Here is a 17,843-nt window from a genome sequence, read left to right as displayed (position 1 = left end):
ACCCAAATCAAACCAATCCAACCAAACACAGTAAGAGGATTATACATCTGATGTGCTACCTCTAATTCTATAGTTTTTGAGCATTATAATAAAGATTTTGAGTTTTGTTTTAAAGTTTCTAAGTTTCACTATGAAGTTTCTGAGTTTATTCACTTAAATATTAAGCTCTAAAAAATACCAATAAAACTCAAAAATATTACATATAAGTTTAGTTAAATTTGAGTTTTGATGGAAAAAATATTAAAATCTAACTTAAAAACTTTATTATGCTAAAAAAAATACATATATGCTCAAAAACAAATAATGTTTGAGGTAATAAGCTAAAAAAACATACATATATGCTCAAAAAACAAAAAAGTTGGAGATAGTACATCCGATGTATGTTCCTTTTTCTGAACCAAACCCGACCTCACCAAATTATCCTCCAAATTTAATTGCCTCACGCCCTCACCTAAATGACCAAATCTAAAGTTATGATCCGACTAGTCGGCTAGTGTTCAATCTTCACCCGACCCTCGTAGCTAATTCCACATATCCTCATTTCAAGCCGCCATTTATACACTCTTCCTTCTTCCTCCATTAAACCTCCCCAAAAACCTTCCACAAATCTCCAACAATGGCGACCACAACAACAATCCCCACCATCTCCAAACTCTCCTCTTCTTCCTTCTCCTCACCTCACAAACCAACCACTCTTCTTCCCAAAACACCCTTCATCTCTTTCCCTTCCTCATCCCAATCCCCATCCTTCTCTCACCTCTCTCTCTCCTCCACCTCATCCTCCCTTACTCCACCTCACTGCAACCCGACCCCACCGCCACCTCCACCAACCCGACCCGAATACCACCCCGCCTCCATCTCCGACCCGAATTACATCCGAATATTCGACACCACTCTCCGCGACGGCGAACAATCCCCCGGCGCATCAATGACTCCTAATCAAAAACTCGATATCGCTCGCCTTCTCTCTCGCCTCCGCGTCGACATTATCGAAGCCGGTTTCCCTGCCGCCTCTAATGCCGACCTTGACGCCGTCAAGGCAATCGCGCTCGAGGTCGGTAATTCTGTTGACGTGGACGGATACGTGCCGGTGATTTGTGGACTGTCGAGGTGTAATAAGGCGGATATTGATGCTGCTTGGGAAGCTGTTAAGTGTGCTAAGAGGCCGCGAATTCATACTTTTATTGCTACCAGTGATATTCATTTATTGCATAAGTTGAATAAAACCCGAACCGAGGTTATCGAAATTGCTACGAGTATGGTGAGATATGCACGGAGTTTGGGGTGTGATGATGTTGAGTTTAGTCCTGAGGATGCTGGCAGGTATACCGCCTTTTTATTTAAATATATGAGACGGTCTTACATGTGAAACCGACTTTATTTATGTTATTGTGTTTGATTACAGGTTGGATAGAGAGTTTTTCATTTAATGAGACGGTTTTACACGTGAAACTGGCTCAATTTTATTATGTTTTTGTTGTGTTTGTTTGATGACAGGTCGGATAGAGTTTTTCAGTTAATGAGACGGTTTTACATGGGGGGTAAACTAGCCCCTTAAGTTTGCATAAATGTGAGATCAACCCCCTTTACCCCCATAACTTTGTAATAAAGTGAAATCAAGCCCCTTTCACTTTTCCGGTCAAAATCTCGCCGGATTGTTAATTTCTCACCAATATATCACCGATATTATGTATAATTGCTCATAATTTAACACTGAGATTTGGGTGCAACTTTTACAAAATTAAATTGCTACGCTCGTAAACAACTGGTCGGGGAAAACAAGGAAACCTGAGATTGTTATCGCCTCTTTGAGAATAGAATGCCATGAAATTATTTAGTCTAAATCTCTGAATCATCTTCAACAGTGGAACTCTCCTCGCTCGCTTCTTTAAGAATAAATTTATTTATTTATTTGGGAAAATTGAGAGAAAAGGAAAAAGAAGTGATAATGTTGGTGTTGAGTGTTCTGGTGATAGACAAGAACCAGGGAGAGAGAAAGTCGGGTAGGAGTGGTAGGGCATATGAATTGTTGGATAATGTGCTAAAATAGGGCGTATAAATCTTGCGGATACATGCATTTGTATAAGTATATAAAGTAGAAAGGGTGAAAATTATACGTAATATGTACAACAGATGAGATATTGGTGAGAAATTGGCAATCCGGCGAGATTTTGACCGGAAAAGTAGAAGGGGGCTTGATTTCACTTTAGAGCAAAGTTATGGGGTTATTTACACCAAAATAAAGTTAAGGGGGTTATTCTCACATTGATGCAAACTTAAGGGGCTAGTTTACCACTTCCCTGGTTTTACATGTGAAACTGACTGAGTTTAATTATGTTCATTTGTGTTGTTTGGGGACAGGTCGGATAGAGAGTTTTTCAGTTAATGAGACGGTTTTACATGTGAAACTGACTGAGTTTAATTATGTTTGGTTGTGTTTGTTTGGTGATAGGTCGGATAGAGAGTTTTTGTATGAGATACTAGGGGAAGTAATTAAGGCGGGAGCGACGACTTTGAATATACCTGATACAGTGGGTTATACTGTCCCTCAAGAGTTTGGACAGTTGATTGCTGATATAAAGGCGAATACTCCTGGTATTCAGAATGTCATTGTTTCGACTCATTGTCAGAATGATCTCGGTCTTTCTACTGCTAATACTGTCGCGGTATGAATGATGTTAATTGTTGTTAGTCATGCGTAGCATTGGTTTTATAGGAGTACAGGAAAGGATTAGAGGTTGTGTATTTTGACAATGTAGGGTGCATGTGCTGGTGCAAGACAGTTAGAAGTTACTATTAATGGAATTGGAGAGCGTGCAGGAAATGCTTCACTTGAGGAGGTCTGGTTTTTGCTCCGTAATGTTATTGAAGAATTTTGTTTGATTTATATAGATGTATGCTTTTTTGAGGTTATAGTGTTGTATCGTAATTTACTGTCGTGAAATTAGGTTGTCATGACATTGAAGTGCCGTGGGGAATCATTGGGTGGTTTATACACTGGGATTCGAACAGAACATATCGTCAAGGCCAGCAAGATGGTAGTACTTATTAACTTTTTCAGTATTTGTTTGTCTTTTTAATTTTATTTTTTAATTAGCTCGTGCTTAATTTCTTCCCCACTCCCTTTCGCTTCTATAGGTGGCTGAATATTCCGGACTGCTTGTACAACTACATAAGGCCATAGTTGGTGCTAATGCCTTCAAGCATGAAAGTGGAATTCACCAGGTATTGTTGCTTCTTATACGAAGTTTTCAAATTTTAGATGGCTCTTTATACTGTAGCTAAAATCCGGTAAATAAATCTTTGGATATATCACCTTCGTATGAGTGAGCTTTTACTCGAAACATCATGTTCGCTTCTCTTCTTCAATTGATTCGCTAAATCATTGCAAGGGTGTTATCTTGTCATAGTTCTTGATGTGTCGGGATACGTTTCTCCCATTAGTGATACATGATCGTATACCTTACTAGGATTTGTTTTGTTATATAGCATGGAATGCTGAAACACAAAGGCACATATGAGATTATGTCCCCTGAAGATATAGGGCTTCATCGAGCTGATGAATCAGGTCTGGTTCTTGGTAAACTTAGGTATGCATTTTTACATTAATTTCAACTTAAGTTATGGCTTTCATTGTTTCTGAGTCCTCACTTTAAGCCTATGCCTCACCATTGTACGGCTAATTTTTTTCATTTAGATAATAATCGAGATGTTGTACACTTCAGTATGATTTTACTAATACACGCCTCCTCATTTTCACATTAGAGAAGTTCTTTCCGTAAAAACGTACTTACTGGATTAGAATACAGGATGTCAATGTGCGATGAAATTGTTTATCTGGCCCTTTGTTTAGCATCTTGTTTCAAATAAACAAAAACATGTCACCTAATGTTTGTTTTGTTGTATACATTGAACTTTTTGTTGATTTATTTAAAACTTTTTTGTGGCATACAATGATACAATTCTCGTTTTATGATACCAATTTTCTGTTTTTGCCTTTTTTGCAGTGGGCGCCATGCATTGAAAAAGAGACTTGAGCAGGTTGGTGGCTGTTTAGTTAATTAACCTCAAGTGCAGGTTTCTTTCACGTCAGCGATGTTTATTGTTATCTAATGACACTGGCCTTTTTAGCTTGGGTACTCTTTTGAAGGCAAGGAACTAGACGACATCTTTTGGCGCTTTAAATCTGTTGCTGAAAAGAAGAAGGTAAAGTCACTCATGTTGTAGTTTAATAATGTTAGCATTTGAAAATCGATGCCTGCAAATGTCTTGGCTTGATGGTGATTATGTTTGTTTTATGTCATTTCTGATTTTCTGATTCTGAGATCTATAGAACTTCCTCATTATGTTCATGACATCTACTCCCTCCGTCCCGGCCATTTGTTTACCTATTCCATTTTGGGGTGTCTCAGTCAATTGTTTACCTTTCTATTTTAGGAATGCCTTTGATGGTCATTTTGATTCTCTATACTCAATTTGGTCCACTTGTCATCCCATCCTCTTTTCTTTGGTTTTTGTGCCAAAACCAATGCTAAACAAATGACCGAGATTGAGGGAGTAATTTTTTTCAAGCTTTCTTATTGTTGTCGACATAAATATTGCCATGTTTGGCATTGTGTCCCGTAAATTAATTATCATACTATTCGATTTGCTTCTCCAGGTTGTTTCGGATGAGGATATTGAAGCCTTAGTAATTGATGAGCTTTTCCAGCCAGACTCAATCTGGTCACTCGGGGATCTCCAGGTAATTTCTGGAGTAAATATATGGCCATTTTTTCATTCGAAGCTGATCTTACGGTTCAGGAAAAATTACTTATTTGGATTTCCATGGAAATGGGACAGGTTACATGTGGAACTCTGGGACTTTCTACAGCAACAGTTAAACTCACCGACGCTGATGGAAAAGAACATGTTGCCTGTTCAGTCGGAACAGGGCCAGTTGATTCTGCATACAAAGCTGTTGATGAAATTGTGAAGGTATGAAAATATCACAAACTGTGAAGACCTAGAAAGTATAAATTTCTCAATTTCAGTTGGAATATCTTAGTTATCTGAGTGTATGTGTACTTCTATTAGGTTGCATGCTGGTTTGTATTACTGTACCCAAAAAAGTTGCGGACTTTATGCTAGTGCATGGTTACCGGATTCGCTGTGAATACGCCCTTACCAATTCGCGATTCGCTCTTATAGAATGTGTGTGATGTGTATTTTCAGTTAGCAACAGGATATAATTCGCTCTTAAGGATTGGCGATTCGTAGGGTTTTCGAGCAAATCCGGTAACCCTGTGCCAGTCTTAATTTTTATATGGTGCATGGACGAATATTTTATTTAACCTGAGTTGGTTTGACATGTGCGACAGTCACTCACTGCTATACTAAATGTTCACTGTTGATTTGTCGTTGCTAGGGTCTCATCATACTCTCATCGATATGTTCCATTATGAACGCCCAAATAAGATAAAAAGAGTATTTTTACCCAAGTGCTTTCGGTGAATGAATGAATTTACTGCTCCTCTGCCAATCCTTCATTCTTGTCCTCTAGCCGTTTGAGGCTATATTCATCGAGTCCTTTTATTCTGACTGTCCTACTTGTTTAGTTCTAGTCTCATTTTTCCTTGTTTTACTTAATCTGTTGGCTGATTCCAATCATTTTGGGACTAAATCTAGGGTGAGTCTCCATAGTTAAAATTTATCATCACGGTTTGATCTTGGTCAATTGTCACTAATGCGGCCAACATCGTTTTAAAATGCAGTCTCGGTAACCATCAATACTTGTATAACTTGGTTATGATGTAATGCCACGACCCATATCAAATACCATGACTGCAATTGTTACTAGTAGACGAGTAACTCATTCTCTCTTAATGACAGGTGCCTGTGACTTTGCTGGAGTATTCGCTTTCAGCTGTGACAGAAGGCATAGACGCTATAGCCACCACAAGAGTCCTGATACGCGGAGATGATGGCTTTACAGCAACTCATGCTTCTGGAGATATAATAAACCGAACATTCAGGTATTTCTTTGATGCTCTTCATGTTCAGATATCCTATATTCACTTGATTCTTTTCTGGTGTATACTTAACATACCACGCTCTGCATGAATTGTCGGCAGTGGGAGTGGATCAGAGGTAGACATTGTCGTCTCAAGTGTCCGAGCTTATGTAAGCGCACTAAACAAGATGCTAGCTTTCAAGAATAAGCCTAACCTTAAAGCTTCTGCCGGAAATTCCCATGTTTCTCCTGATGCTTTGCCGGTTGTCAGCGTATGAAATTTTTAGAGTACCGCCAAGTGTACTTGTACAAATGGATTTGATTCTACATTTATTGAAAGCATGCAGTTATGGACGCGGTGGTTATTTCCAGGTTTTAGATGAAGGCTTATGTTGGTCACTGTAACCTCTAGGTGTCGGAAAACTCTAAAAAATCAGGACCAGGAAGAGACGGGGAAACATTATTCCAAATTTCTAATATTCGACATTTGTAGTATAATTTTACAATTTTCGCTAGAACACTTTGTAGAACTAAAAGGCATCCATGTAATTCGAAAAAGCGAGAATGGCATATAGTAATAAAATGACGGGAGTATAACTCTATACAGTCTGCGAATGAGCGACTTTAAAACATCACTTGCAGATTTAGATGGGTTCTGTTTACCATCAGCCAAAAATATTTCTCAGTACATATATTCGTCAGACTTTCATTGCACGAATTACGAATAGTCTGTCCGCCTCATAATATACAAGTGTGTTTGGTACAAACTCCAATGCTGCACTACACAGAGTACACTCCTCGAGGGGAAAAGAATAGAACGCAATGACTTGACAACCATGATCGAGCCTCACTAGTTAGCCGAAGAGAAAATTACAGTGACATGTTTTAGCTTTTGGCATTAGGTATTCTTACCAGGTGAAAGACGGTATCACATAAGTGGGATACGCGTCACATTTGGATGCAAGATCTCGAACTTCTGGTTTTTTTGCAACTTGATCAAAATTATCAAGCCCAAGTTCATTGGCATGGATGCCTCCAGTAATAAATATGGAATTCATTCCGGCTAAGTTAGCACCCTTTATGTCGTGGTGTAGAGAGTCCCCTACTGCTATGCATTCTGATGCATCTACACCTGCCATCGCCATAGCTGAATCGTAGATAACCTGCTCAACCAAAGCATACTCAGTTGCAGGCAACTGTAGTCATTACTTCTAGGCTACTCTTTCAGACCACCTTCTGAAGCGGTTCAGGGTGAAATTTGCCTTTTTCTAAATACTCCGTATTAGTGAAGTGATACAGAATAGAGACAGCAGATATGTGACTCTTAGTTTAAAAATGCGCAAGGCGCACCGAGGCGCTAAGGAGCCGAGGCGACGAGGCGCAAAGCGCAAGGCGAAGGCGCGTGCTTTTTGGACGCGTGGCGCCCTATTTTTGATAACAAATTTGTGATTTTCAAATAAAGTTTTGAGCAACAATAGCGTTTTTAGGAGTTTTCAAGTCGTCTAACATGTCAAGGAGTAAAGTTAGGAATGATGGGGAAAAGAAATGGTGAGCCTTGTCTAAAAGATATGGAAAGTTTGTACGACGTAGCCTTGTTTGGCGAGCCTTGTCCAAAAGGCGCACCTAAAATGCACCGAGGCGTTTTAGCTAGTGCCTCATCCAAGGCGTGCTTTTTTAAACTAAGATGTGACTTGGAGAGTTGAGCTGCACAACTCTAGTTTTGTGGTTGGTTGGGGGTGGTGCACACGAGCGCCCTTGTGCACTACCCTAGGTCCGCCCCAAATGAATGGTTCTTACTACGCCTTACGAGTATTTAACATAATCCTGATGGGAAATAGGACAGAGCTTCGAGTCTAGAGCTTTTGTCATATAGGACACAAATGCTTTTACCTCCTAATACTACAAGTTACTCCCTCCATCCCGGTCATTTGTTGTCTTCTGGTTTTGGCACAAAGACCAAGGAAAGAGGAGGGGGCCAATTACTAAATGACAAGTGGACCAAATTAGGTGTGAATGATCAAATTGTTCATCAAGTTCATTCTTAAAATAGAAAGGACAACAATTGACCGAGACACCCCAAAATGGAAAAGGACAACAAATGTCCGGGACAGAGGGAGTAGCATGATAAAATTAAGCAAGGAACAATGCAATGAAGAGAAACAAAGCTCTACCTTTCCTGGCTTTCCCATCCACTTGACTTCCCCGCCTAGCTTTTCATATTTATCTCCTAGTGTTCCTGTTTAAGAGCAACAACATGGAACGCTGTGCAAGTTAGATTGAGAAACCGTTAACTTACTTTGTCACCAAGTAATGACAGAGACAGTTAGAAGACACATTCTCAAGAGAGCATAAGTGACTTACCAGGCATAACTCGAAGAGCTCTGGCCTCAACTGTTACATAATCAGGATTTGCAACGATCATTGGGATTTTTTTGACAGCACATTGTTCAAGTATCTTCTCAAGTTCTTCCAATTGTTTAGGAATCACAGATCCAGAAGGCAGTCCAAGTCCTTCGGTGCCATGGGCCAAAATGAATTCCGCCTCTTCAACATTATCTACAACTTTCAGGTCCAGACCCTGAACAATTCATGTCCACAAGAAACTGATCAAGCTACGAACTTCTCAAGTTTAATATGGATGGATAGCTATATCCATTTCGACTGAATTAGAAGATCATAAACATTACTGATCATGTATACCAAGGTCTCATTGAAGGATAATGAATCATCGATATCAGATTACTATGGATTTTCTGTGCAGTATATTTGGAAACTTGTTATACTCTAAAAGCTTTGCAGAGAATGACTGAAGAAGAAAAACGGTTATCGTAGAAAGGGCGACATGAGCAATTAATAATAACTTATTTCTGCTAATTTGACTATCCCAGTAAAGGTAAAAGGAAATGATGTGGGGAACACCAGACAAGACAGGCAAACAATACATACATCAAGAGATATGGCACCCCGATCACTCCAAGTTATGTGGATGCATGTTCGTCCAAGTTCTGCAAACCATGGATCGTCTCGCCTATCAACAACAAATATGTAAGAAAACTTATTAAACGATCAGAGAATTAACAGAATTAGCAGGTATAAAGTAAAGTAGTAACAGTTAAAATGCTTATGAAAAGGCTGAATACAAACACTTTTTTTAAGAAATGTTTCCTACATTATTGTCAAAATTGAGGACTTGAGAAGCTGCAAAGCTGAAACGGGTCTATGCGACATTAAAGAAAAGTTTTCCAAGCACACAACCAAGGAACAGCGGGTAACCTCCAGACTTTGACAGACTTCCACAACTAATGTTCTTTACCAGATATGCGCCTGCAGCAATATTACTCCTATAGTCCTAAGTAAATAACAGCACATTACTAATTAGCACATGGAAACTGACAAGCTTCCCATTTCTTGAAGTTTAATAAAAATGCAAATAGGATATACTTCGTATAACGCAACTTCTTTGATGTTGTAGCACTGTGTTGTATTACCTAAACTGACATTGATGGTCAACGGATGTCAACTTCGACTATTAATTTCTCCAAATATACGTAAAGATACAAAGTAAATTGTGTCACATTTGATTTATCAAAACAACTATTTTCATATGATTGTTACTAAAAACTACGGCTGTGACCTTGTTTGACCACCATTCCACTAAAGTATAAACGGACAAGATAAATCAAATGAGAGGTATATGAGCACGGAATTCACAAGAAAATGAAGATACAGATTCAAGTATTCAACCTTTCGAGATAAAGATGAGTCAACTCTCCACTGGTGACAGAACCGAGGAAAAGGGTAGGATCAAACCCGAGACTTTTCATTTTGTCAGTTGTCACAGATGCTCTTCTTGACGAGTTACTTATAATCACCATCTTAGTTCCAGTACTTGCCAGCTTTTCCACTGTTACAAAACACATAAATGAAAAATCTCCAACTGAACATGTAATCTCAAACAAACAAACTTATTCGCCAAAACGCAAGGTAATCAATAACAACATACACGTTGAAATAGCACCAGGGTACGGCTTTTTCCCATCATGAAGAACTCCAAACTGATCTAAAAACCATGCCTGTCACAACATCAACAAATTGGTTCCTAAAATGAGAACCCCAAGCGAAAAAGTACTATTCTTTCATTATGTTATGGAAATGCCCTTTCCTTGACCGTGCTTATGAATGCTAGAATCGGTATTTCGAGAAAGAGGGTAGACTGTAGAAGGTTCAACAAAAAAAGCAAGTTTGCTAGTTCTTCAACAGTTCATCCGATTCAAGTTTCGCATGACTGCACCTACCTAGACAGTTTGACTGATATTTTGCCATTATGACCAACACAGATTCTCAGGTTAGGCCGCCTTACACAAGAATTTGTATAGAACGATTTTTTAACCGTTTTTCAGCTTTTCTTTTCCACATAAACTAATAAAGTTGTGATTTTTTTGCCATTTATGACCAACACAGATTCTCAGGTTAGGCCGCTTTACACAAGAATTTGTATAGAACGGTTTTTTAACTGTTTTTCAGCTTTTCTTTTCCACATAAACTAATAAAGTTGTGATTTTTTTGCCTAAGTGGATCCATTTTAACACAATCTTAGTATAAAACGGCCTCACAATCGATTAATCGCAATCCATTTGTAGAAGAAAATTGGAGAAAATTGATAATTAACCAAATTAAATTAACAACCCAGTTCAAAAATGAAGGAAATTCACATAATTTAAGCTCAATAATCCTAATGTCTACATATTATGAGCAAATGGGGAATTGGGCAGCAGAGAAATTGAGATATTAATGAAGTTAGATTGGATTGTTGTTTACCTTTGATTTAAAATACCGCTTACAAAGAATAAAAAAAAAACGTAAACAAATGATCGGGACGGAGGGGTGTACAATAATGGAGAAGGGAGGAAGTTACCTTAAAACGACGAGTTTCAGCAAGATGTTGAATGCCAGACATGAATTGAAAGAGCTGAGCTTCATTCCCAGAAACGCTTCCAGTAGAAATCATCTTTTGAGAGTTTCAGATACAATTTGCGAGCAAGTTTGGTTCTTGGAACGTATTGGTTATATATTAGACTACCTTACAACAGTTCAAATCAGATCGGATCGTCTTTTCCATTTTCGTGTCGTGTTTTGGTACCGGTTAAGTTTATTCGAGGATGTTTACTATTCTTGGTCTCTCGGATATGAAGTATGATATCCGGAACTTTTTTTCTTTTTTTTTTTTTTTTTTTTTTTTTTTTTGTTAAAAGATATCCGGACTAAAGAGGACAAGAGGTCTTAGTCTAGTGGTTAAAACGAAGGTATCAATGTATCATGACAATAGGTCACGAGTTCGAATCTCCCTCCCCGTGTAAATAATAGGTCTTTCGCCTCAATCCAAATGACATTTTTAAATTTGCATTGCATAATCAAAATTTATGTGAAAAAAAGTCGTCAAATATTATTGGAACTATGTAGGTAATTTTTCGCAGGAAGCCATGCTTATGTTTCGAGTTATGGTAAATGACAGATTTAGTCAAAATATATTACTTCAAAGGGAGGGAGAAATCGTGTGACCGTGTTGAATGTCTATTTAAGATTTCTTGTCTAAGGCGACTTTATTTATAAAATCATCTGTCATTTAAATCGAGTGCTAAATGCAATCGGTCGATTACACATTACATGTTCCCAACAAAATTGATGATCACTAGTGTATGTTACAAAGTCTTACATAAAAGATTTATGCATAGTACTAAGGCATACAAGGGAATTAATGAATGGATAATGATAGGGCGCTATCAGAAGACACTGAGATTGGGTGCCACCTGGTGGCGCCAACTCATTTTCCTTAATGAAATAAAGTTGTTACTCCGCAACTTTCTTCCCTCTTTCTCTTTGCCTAGCCATTTCTTCTTTCATAGCTTCTTTCCTCTTCTTACTAGCTAGAACTTTGGCCAATACCCCATTCACATTTGGATCCTTTTTCTCACCCGGTGGCCGCGGTGGTGGTCTTTTTGCTGCTGCCCATGCATCATTCTTCTCACCCACATTTAAGCCTAATATAACACTACCTATTCCCAATGCTATTACATTCCTGCACCCAAAACAGTTAAGTAATAAAAACTTCGAAACCTCTCGACGAATAGCATTTAATTTAGATGTAATGGTGGATTCATGATGACTTCATTGTGCTGCATTAATAAGTCATTGATATGATTATGTTGATGACTAATTAGTTTGTACTAATTTCTCCGTTTCAGACTTTCAGTCAATAGTTTACGTTTACTTTTCCTCCGTTTTATTTCTTGCTCTCTCGTTTCCTCGACTTACAGACCAAATTTGAGAACCCTGTATGATTTAGCTAGCCTTACAATGCAGTCATACATCAGCACCAGAACTGATGCACTGAACCTGCAGCAGTGTATCAGGACGTTGCGAAACAGCAATACAACTTTTCAGCAGATTATTAATTCAATGTAGACAACAACAACATTACCCCAGTGCCTCAATGGCTCCTGCAGTCTGCGGGGGTAAGTGGCTGCCAGTGGGTTGGATGTACGCAGTCTTACCCTTATATGGAATTCATTCTCAATTATATGATAAACAGTCACTCAAAGAGAAGAAATGTCCTAGGAGAAATACCTGCGCGAGACAGGAGCGAACGAGGTTGACCCATCACCCGACTCATGCTGGCGCGATACAGACGGTTTCTGAACATCAAGACATGGAATATTAATAGTTTTGTTAGGCTTTGAGGCTGCTACTGATGCTCTAGTCACTCTGCAAACAGAATTACCAGGAAATGTAGTTAATGCTGCTTGTGTCATTTTGGGCTCAAACTCACAGTTTCCAAGTTCATTACACACTTGTTTTTTTTCCCTATTTTTGGTTATGATTGAAATTAAGAAGTCAGGAATTGAAATGGATATGTTATGATGTTTTCAAGTGTTGGATGAGGATTTCCATTGGTTGGTTTGGGATAACATTATCATATTATGTGGACCAATTTAAGACTATATTCTGAATATATGCATATTTTACATGCCCATGTAACATGTTTTCATGTCATTATTTGACAAAGTTTATGCTTTCAGCATATATACTCCATAAATTGTTCGTTTTCTCGAAAGGTTTTGGATTTGTGATTCGTAATTTGAAATTAAAATTATATTCAATTTTTGTTATATTGATTGACAATGACAAAAATTAAAGTGTAATTGTCCTAATTTAATTACTGTAAACAATCCTAATACAATTAATAAAATTAAGAATTAGAATTATTACCTGATGGATACGAGAATTAACATCCATAACTGTGTAATTTGACGGAGTAATTTTGTTGATTTAATTAATATTGTGAGCGAGAGAATTAGGTAACGGACATACTATAGAAAAATAATGAAAAAAAATCCATGAAAGAATAAAACCCGTCCATAAATAAGCAACTATGATTGATTATAAATAACGCAGCATGCCTCCGTATTTCCCTTGAGAGTGCAATTTGCCTCAAAGATCAACCGAGTTGGGATGTGGGTTAGGTGGACAATTGATATTTGACAATAGGAGTATTCATTACGAAACCATTTTTCAAATTGAAAAAAAAAAAAAAAAAAAAAAAAACTCAATTACGAAACAATTTTATATTCACTCTCGCTAAAAAGACATAAATAAAACTCACAATCCAAAACTCGGATTAACAGAAGAATCAATAAATTCTTCATTTAAATTTATATAAACACAACAGATAGATAAATACATATACCCAAAATCAAATTAAAATAATAAAAAAAACATCCAAGATATTAATTAATCAAGCAACAACATTAGTTAAATTAAACTTGAAATTGCCAAGGCCAATTCTTCAAATCATCTTTCCCACCATTACCATTCCCATTCCCACTTTGATTCCCATCAACAAAACCATGAAACCTAAGAACAAAAGCCAAACTCATAACAACCCATTCCAAACAAAACATCAACACACACAACCCACCTCCTAATTTCAATATAACTTCACCATCTTCCTCCCTTACATACGTCTTCAACGCGCTTAGAAAATTCGCTGTTGTCGTAAATATCAACACCGAAACTGATCCTTGAAAGATAGCAGTCAAGACAGTTGCCACCATGTGAACTGCGTACCATTTATGAGACCCGTTTGATGAAGAAACACAACCTGAGACCGCCCCTGCGATTGTAATCGCGTGGAGGAGGATTAAGAGGAAGCCGACTGCTGAAGGGACGAGACGGAGGGAGATTGTTAGGAAAATGCAGCTTGATGCTGCTCCTAGGATTATGTAGTTGCATATTAGGAAGATTTTGTGTGTTGTGTTTTGGTGGTTTTGGTTTTGGATTTGGATACCCATTTCGGTTAATTTATCTGGGTTGTTGTTAGTTTTTGAGAATTGTTGTTGATTTTTGATGAATTTGAGTGAGTTTTTGAGTGAAATTGGGGGAGAAGAAGGAGATTAGAGAATAGAGAGTGGTAATTATGGTGGATTAAGGGATGGTTGATGTGGAGGAGTATATAGAGTGTGAGAAAGTTGTTTGCAACGGTCACAAAGGCTAATGTGACCGTTGTTTTGGGACACTTTTTGAAATTGAGAACGGCTATTTTGCTTGGTGGTTTTGGGTTGTTAGACAATTGAGGGGATTGGTTGACCCAAGCGTAATCATAATTATGAGATCGTCTCATATAAGAATTGCTGTTTGAATTAGACCTATTAAAAAGATTGAGTCGTGTTGGGTTCGTGTTCGTGTTACATATAAACGGGTCACAAATTCTTCAACCCAAACTCGACCCAATTCTCATGTCGTGTTAGTGTCAGCTAGCTGAAAATTGGAAACTGATAAGGTAGTTGATTAATTGTGAAGTGTTAGGTAAACTAATTGAAAAAGTAACTGATTTTTTTTGTAAAATGACATAAAAGGACATTAATAATTATAATAAATTAATTTAAATAAAGGGTAAATATGTAAAGTAGAACATTTCAGCTACCTGAAACTTTAAAAAGCTACCTGGAGTAGCTTTTCATTTCAGGTACCTGAAGTGGCTTTACCAAACAGCACTAGGTAAAACAACTATTTGAAATATCAGTCAAATCAGGTTGCTTGGTCAAATCAGGTACCTGAAGGCTGAAAGCCTGAAATGTCTTGTCAAACATAGCCTTAATAACTAGTGTAGATAACTAGTGTAGATCTCGTGCAATGTAGGTACGGTATATATATATAGAGAGTTTTACTTTTTAGTGTATTATTTATGAATTTCAAATTAGCAAAAAAAAAATTCTTTATCATTGTTATATTTTGATTTGAAAAATCAAAATCAAAATCGTATTAATCATGAAATGAGTATTTCAATGGAAGTTTTTCTTTTAACGAGAGATTAATGGTGTTATTTTATAAAATTTATTGATAATATATTTTTAGACGAACTAATTATCATAAAAAAAATCAATGAATTTTTGTCGTATGATTCTTTAATAAAAAAAATTCCTTTTTATATCATAAAAATATTGGAGATAAATTTGTGTAGAATGTGAGATGTGAAATGCTAAATGACATAAATATATAAATTTAAAAGATTATGTGTATTATAGCCCACCATGCACACTTATAGAATATGCTAAAAAAAATCTAAACCTTATTTTAGGAAATATATTAGGCGGGAAAATTTAGAGTTTCACATATTCTTTTAGTAAATAAGGGATTAATTAAGACGTCATAATCAATTTTACTATTTATGTCTCAAGCCCCTAACTCTTCAACTGTCTAACTATTTACCAATAATTATTTCTTTTTCCAAACATTAAACGTATTGTCGAAGTGTAATAATAATAGGGGGAGTTAAAGTTTTGGTCAAACGAAGAGTCATCTATACAATAACATAAAAGGCTAGATAAACGACACGCGGCGGAATATAATTACATGGTAGGTTAAAATTTTTCTAAAAAAATATTAAAATAGAACATGAAAAGACAAAGTAGTGATCATCAATCTTACGTAAACATTCATCTTCATATTGTTACTCCACTCCATAATCAAATTATTTATCCCTCTTTAGTGCAAAAATTTTCATATTCTATAATTATGAAAATTCAACAAATTTTTGATCCTCCACTCCATAATAATAATATTTATCCCTCTTTAGTGCAAAACTTTTCATATTTTATAATTATGAAAATTCAACAAATTATATGTAGAAAATGAAACCAGTTAATAAGAACTCTAACATACTCCTAGCAAAAAAAATAAAATAAAAATATCATCGAGAGGTTTTTTCTTTTTATGTTTTACTCCATTTTCATTTGTTTGTTTTTTCAAAGCTTTATGTTGAAGAGATTAGAGGAAGAATAGAAGAATATAACAAGCATTTGTAATGTATCTGTAATACTCCGTATTTATATGTCTTGGGGGTACTCTATCGAGTAGCCCTGGTGATTTGTTTTACGTGCTTCTGATCTTGACCTACTCGATCGAGTAAGTCCCTTACTCGATCGAGTGGCCTGTACTCGATCTAGTGACCCCTGTTTTGGGTCATATGCTTATCTTTTGACTTCGTTGCATATTATGTTTAATTCAAAGTGGTTATTTTACTTCTTTATGCATTGTTTTACATGTATGTTGGTCTTGACGCGTAAGTTACCCAATCTTGTGGTGTAGTGAGTGACACCTGTGGTGAGTATGAGTTCGGTGGGAGGACATGAGTTATACGTGGTTGTAATAGATAGTGGAAAAAGAAAAGGAAGATTGTCATGGCTTAATTGAGACATAGAGCGTGTTTTCTGAGATGAAATGAGATGAGTGATACGAGTGTGTGTTGAGTAACGTAAAAGTAAGTGAATGTGGGCAATGGATGATGTGAGTATAAGGAACGTGAGAATGAAAGGATTGAGAGTAAGGATATGGATAGTGACAACTTGAGATGTGTAAAGAATTATGGAGGGAGGTAGTTAAGAGCCGTGTGGGTTAAGAATATACATAATGAAAGTTCGTTTTAAAGGGGTTGAGAAGAGTGGTATATAGTGAACTTTGTGGAGACATGTCGCGGGGTGGAGATTTGGCTTTTTAAGAGATGAAACTATTGTGGGTTTTCCTTGGGCAATTAGCGGTATGAAAGGGATTTTGATTTCTAGAGATGTAAGAAGGAGATGCAATTGTTGAACAAGAACGTTGATTCTATGGATGGATTAGTGGCAAGGGTGATTGATGACATAATAAGAGAATATTTGTGGTAAGAAAGAGGGAGATGATATCGATATAAAATAATGGGATTTGAGTTTTGGAGCGATGAGAAGGTAACTGGTGCACTAAAGGGTTAGATAGAAGTAATAAGGAGTTGAGCTATTAAATTGGTATTATTGAGTGTAAAGAGAAAAGAAGGATAAAAGTAAGCTGAGGAAAATGTTCACCGGAGTTATGTGATATAAAGGTAAGGAATCATCGAAATGTGTGATAGTATCACGAGGATGTTAGCTGAAGGTTATATAGGAGTTTCAGAACAACATGATTGATAATGAGTTTCGAGGAATTAAGGGAGTAAGAAGTTGGTGGAGTATTGGCACAATACGAGATATTTGGTGGAGAGTTGGATGACAATACAAATAAGATAGTATTGGGAATAATGTTGAGGTAATTTTGTGGATGGGTTTGCTGTTCGTTATTTGGAATGTTAACCAAAAATAGGAGAAAAACCATGTTATTTTGATATGAGTGTAAGAGGTTTGATATACGAGCAGTGGTGGCATTGTGGTGTTATCACTAGTGGTTAAGAGTGATGGTATATTAGAAAGGTAGCAATTCTAAAGAGGCTGATTTGGTAGGGACCTGATTGTTGTGTATGATTGTGAGAGGGTATAAGATGTGGTTA

The 17,843-nt window shown here is 36.9% G+C and overlaps 4 protein-coding genes across 4 annotated transcripts; 1 reads left to right on the top strand and 3 right to left on the bottom strand.

Annotated features, from left to right (window-relative positions):
* The first annotated feature begins 441 nt into the window (after positions 1–441).
* On the top strand, positions 442–6,639 carry LOC141618855 (2-isopropylmalate synthase A-like). The gene is made up of 12 exons (XM_074435920.1): positions 442–1,323; positions 2,453–2,666; positions 2,760–2,840; positions 2,949–3,038; positions 3,139–3,225; positions 3,490–3,590; positions 4,008–4,041; positions 4,132–4,206; positions 4,661–4,744; positions 4,843–4,977; positions 5,872–6,014; positions 6,114–6,639. Exons 1-12 carry the CDS (start codon positions 617–619, stop codon positions 6,268–6,270), a joined length of 1,908 nt encoding a protein of 635 aa, XP_074292021.1. The 5' UTR covers positions 442–616; the 3' UTR covers positions 6,271–6,639.
* Positions 6,608–11,115, bottom strand: LOC141618856 (uncharacterized). The gene is made up of 7 exons (XM_074435921.1): positions 10,908–11,115; positions 9,996–10,065; positions 9,737–9,896; positions 8,939–9,020; positions 8,354–8,570; positions 8,164–8,228; positions 6,608–7,155 (listed from the first exon to the last, which is right to left on the bottom strand). The coding sequence occupies exons 1-7, from the start codon at positions 10,998–11,000 to the stop codon at positions 6,901–6,903; spliced, it is 942 nt and encodes a 313-aa protein (XP_074292022.1). The 5' UTR covers positions 11,001–11,115; the 3' UTR covers positions 6,608–6,900.
* A 476-nt stretch (positions 11,116–11,591) lies between these two features.
* LOC141618857 (uncharacterized) lies at positions 11,592–13,051 on the bottom strand. The gene is made up of 2 exons (XM_074435922.1): positions 12,617–13,051; positions 11,592–12,068 (listed from the first exon to the last, which is right to left on the bottom strand). Exons 1-2 carry the CDS (start codon positions 12,799–12,801, stop codon positions 11,840–11,842), a joined length of 414 nt encoding a protein of 137 aa, XP_074292023.1. The 5' UTR covers positions 12,802–13,051; the 3' UTR covers positions 11,592–11,839.
* Positions 13,052–13,602: 551 nt separating this feature from the next.
* LOC141618872 (uncharacterized) lies at positions 13,603–14,482 on the bottom strand. The gene has a single exon (XM_074435934.1). It carries the CDS (start codon positions 14,338–14,340, stop codon positions 13,807–13,809), a length of 534 nt encoding a protein of 177 aa, XP_074292035.1. The 5' UTR covers positions 14,341–14,482; the 3' UTR covers positions 13,603–13,806.
* Positions 14,483–17,843: the final 3,361 nt, after the last annotated feature.

The sequence above is a fragment of the Silene latifolia genome, chromosome X (genome assembly GCF_048544455.1).
Source record: "Silene latifolia isolate original U9 population chromosome X, ASM4854445v1, whole genome shotgun sequence".
NCBI classification, from domain to species: Eukaryota; Viridiplantae; Streptophyta; class Magnoliopsida; order Caryophyllales; family Caryophyllaceae; genus Silene; species Silene latifolia.
The sequence above is the reverse complement of the archived record's forward strand: the minus strand, read 5'-3'. Positions and strand labels throughout refer to the sequence as shown.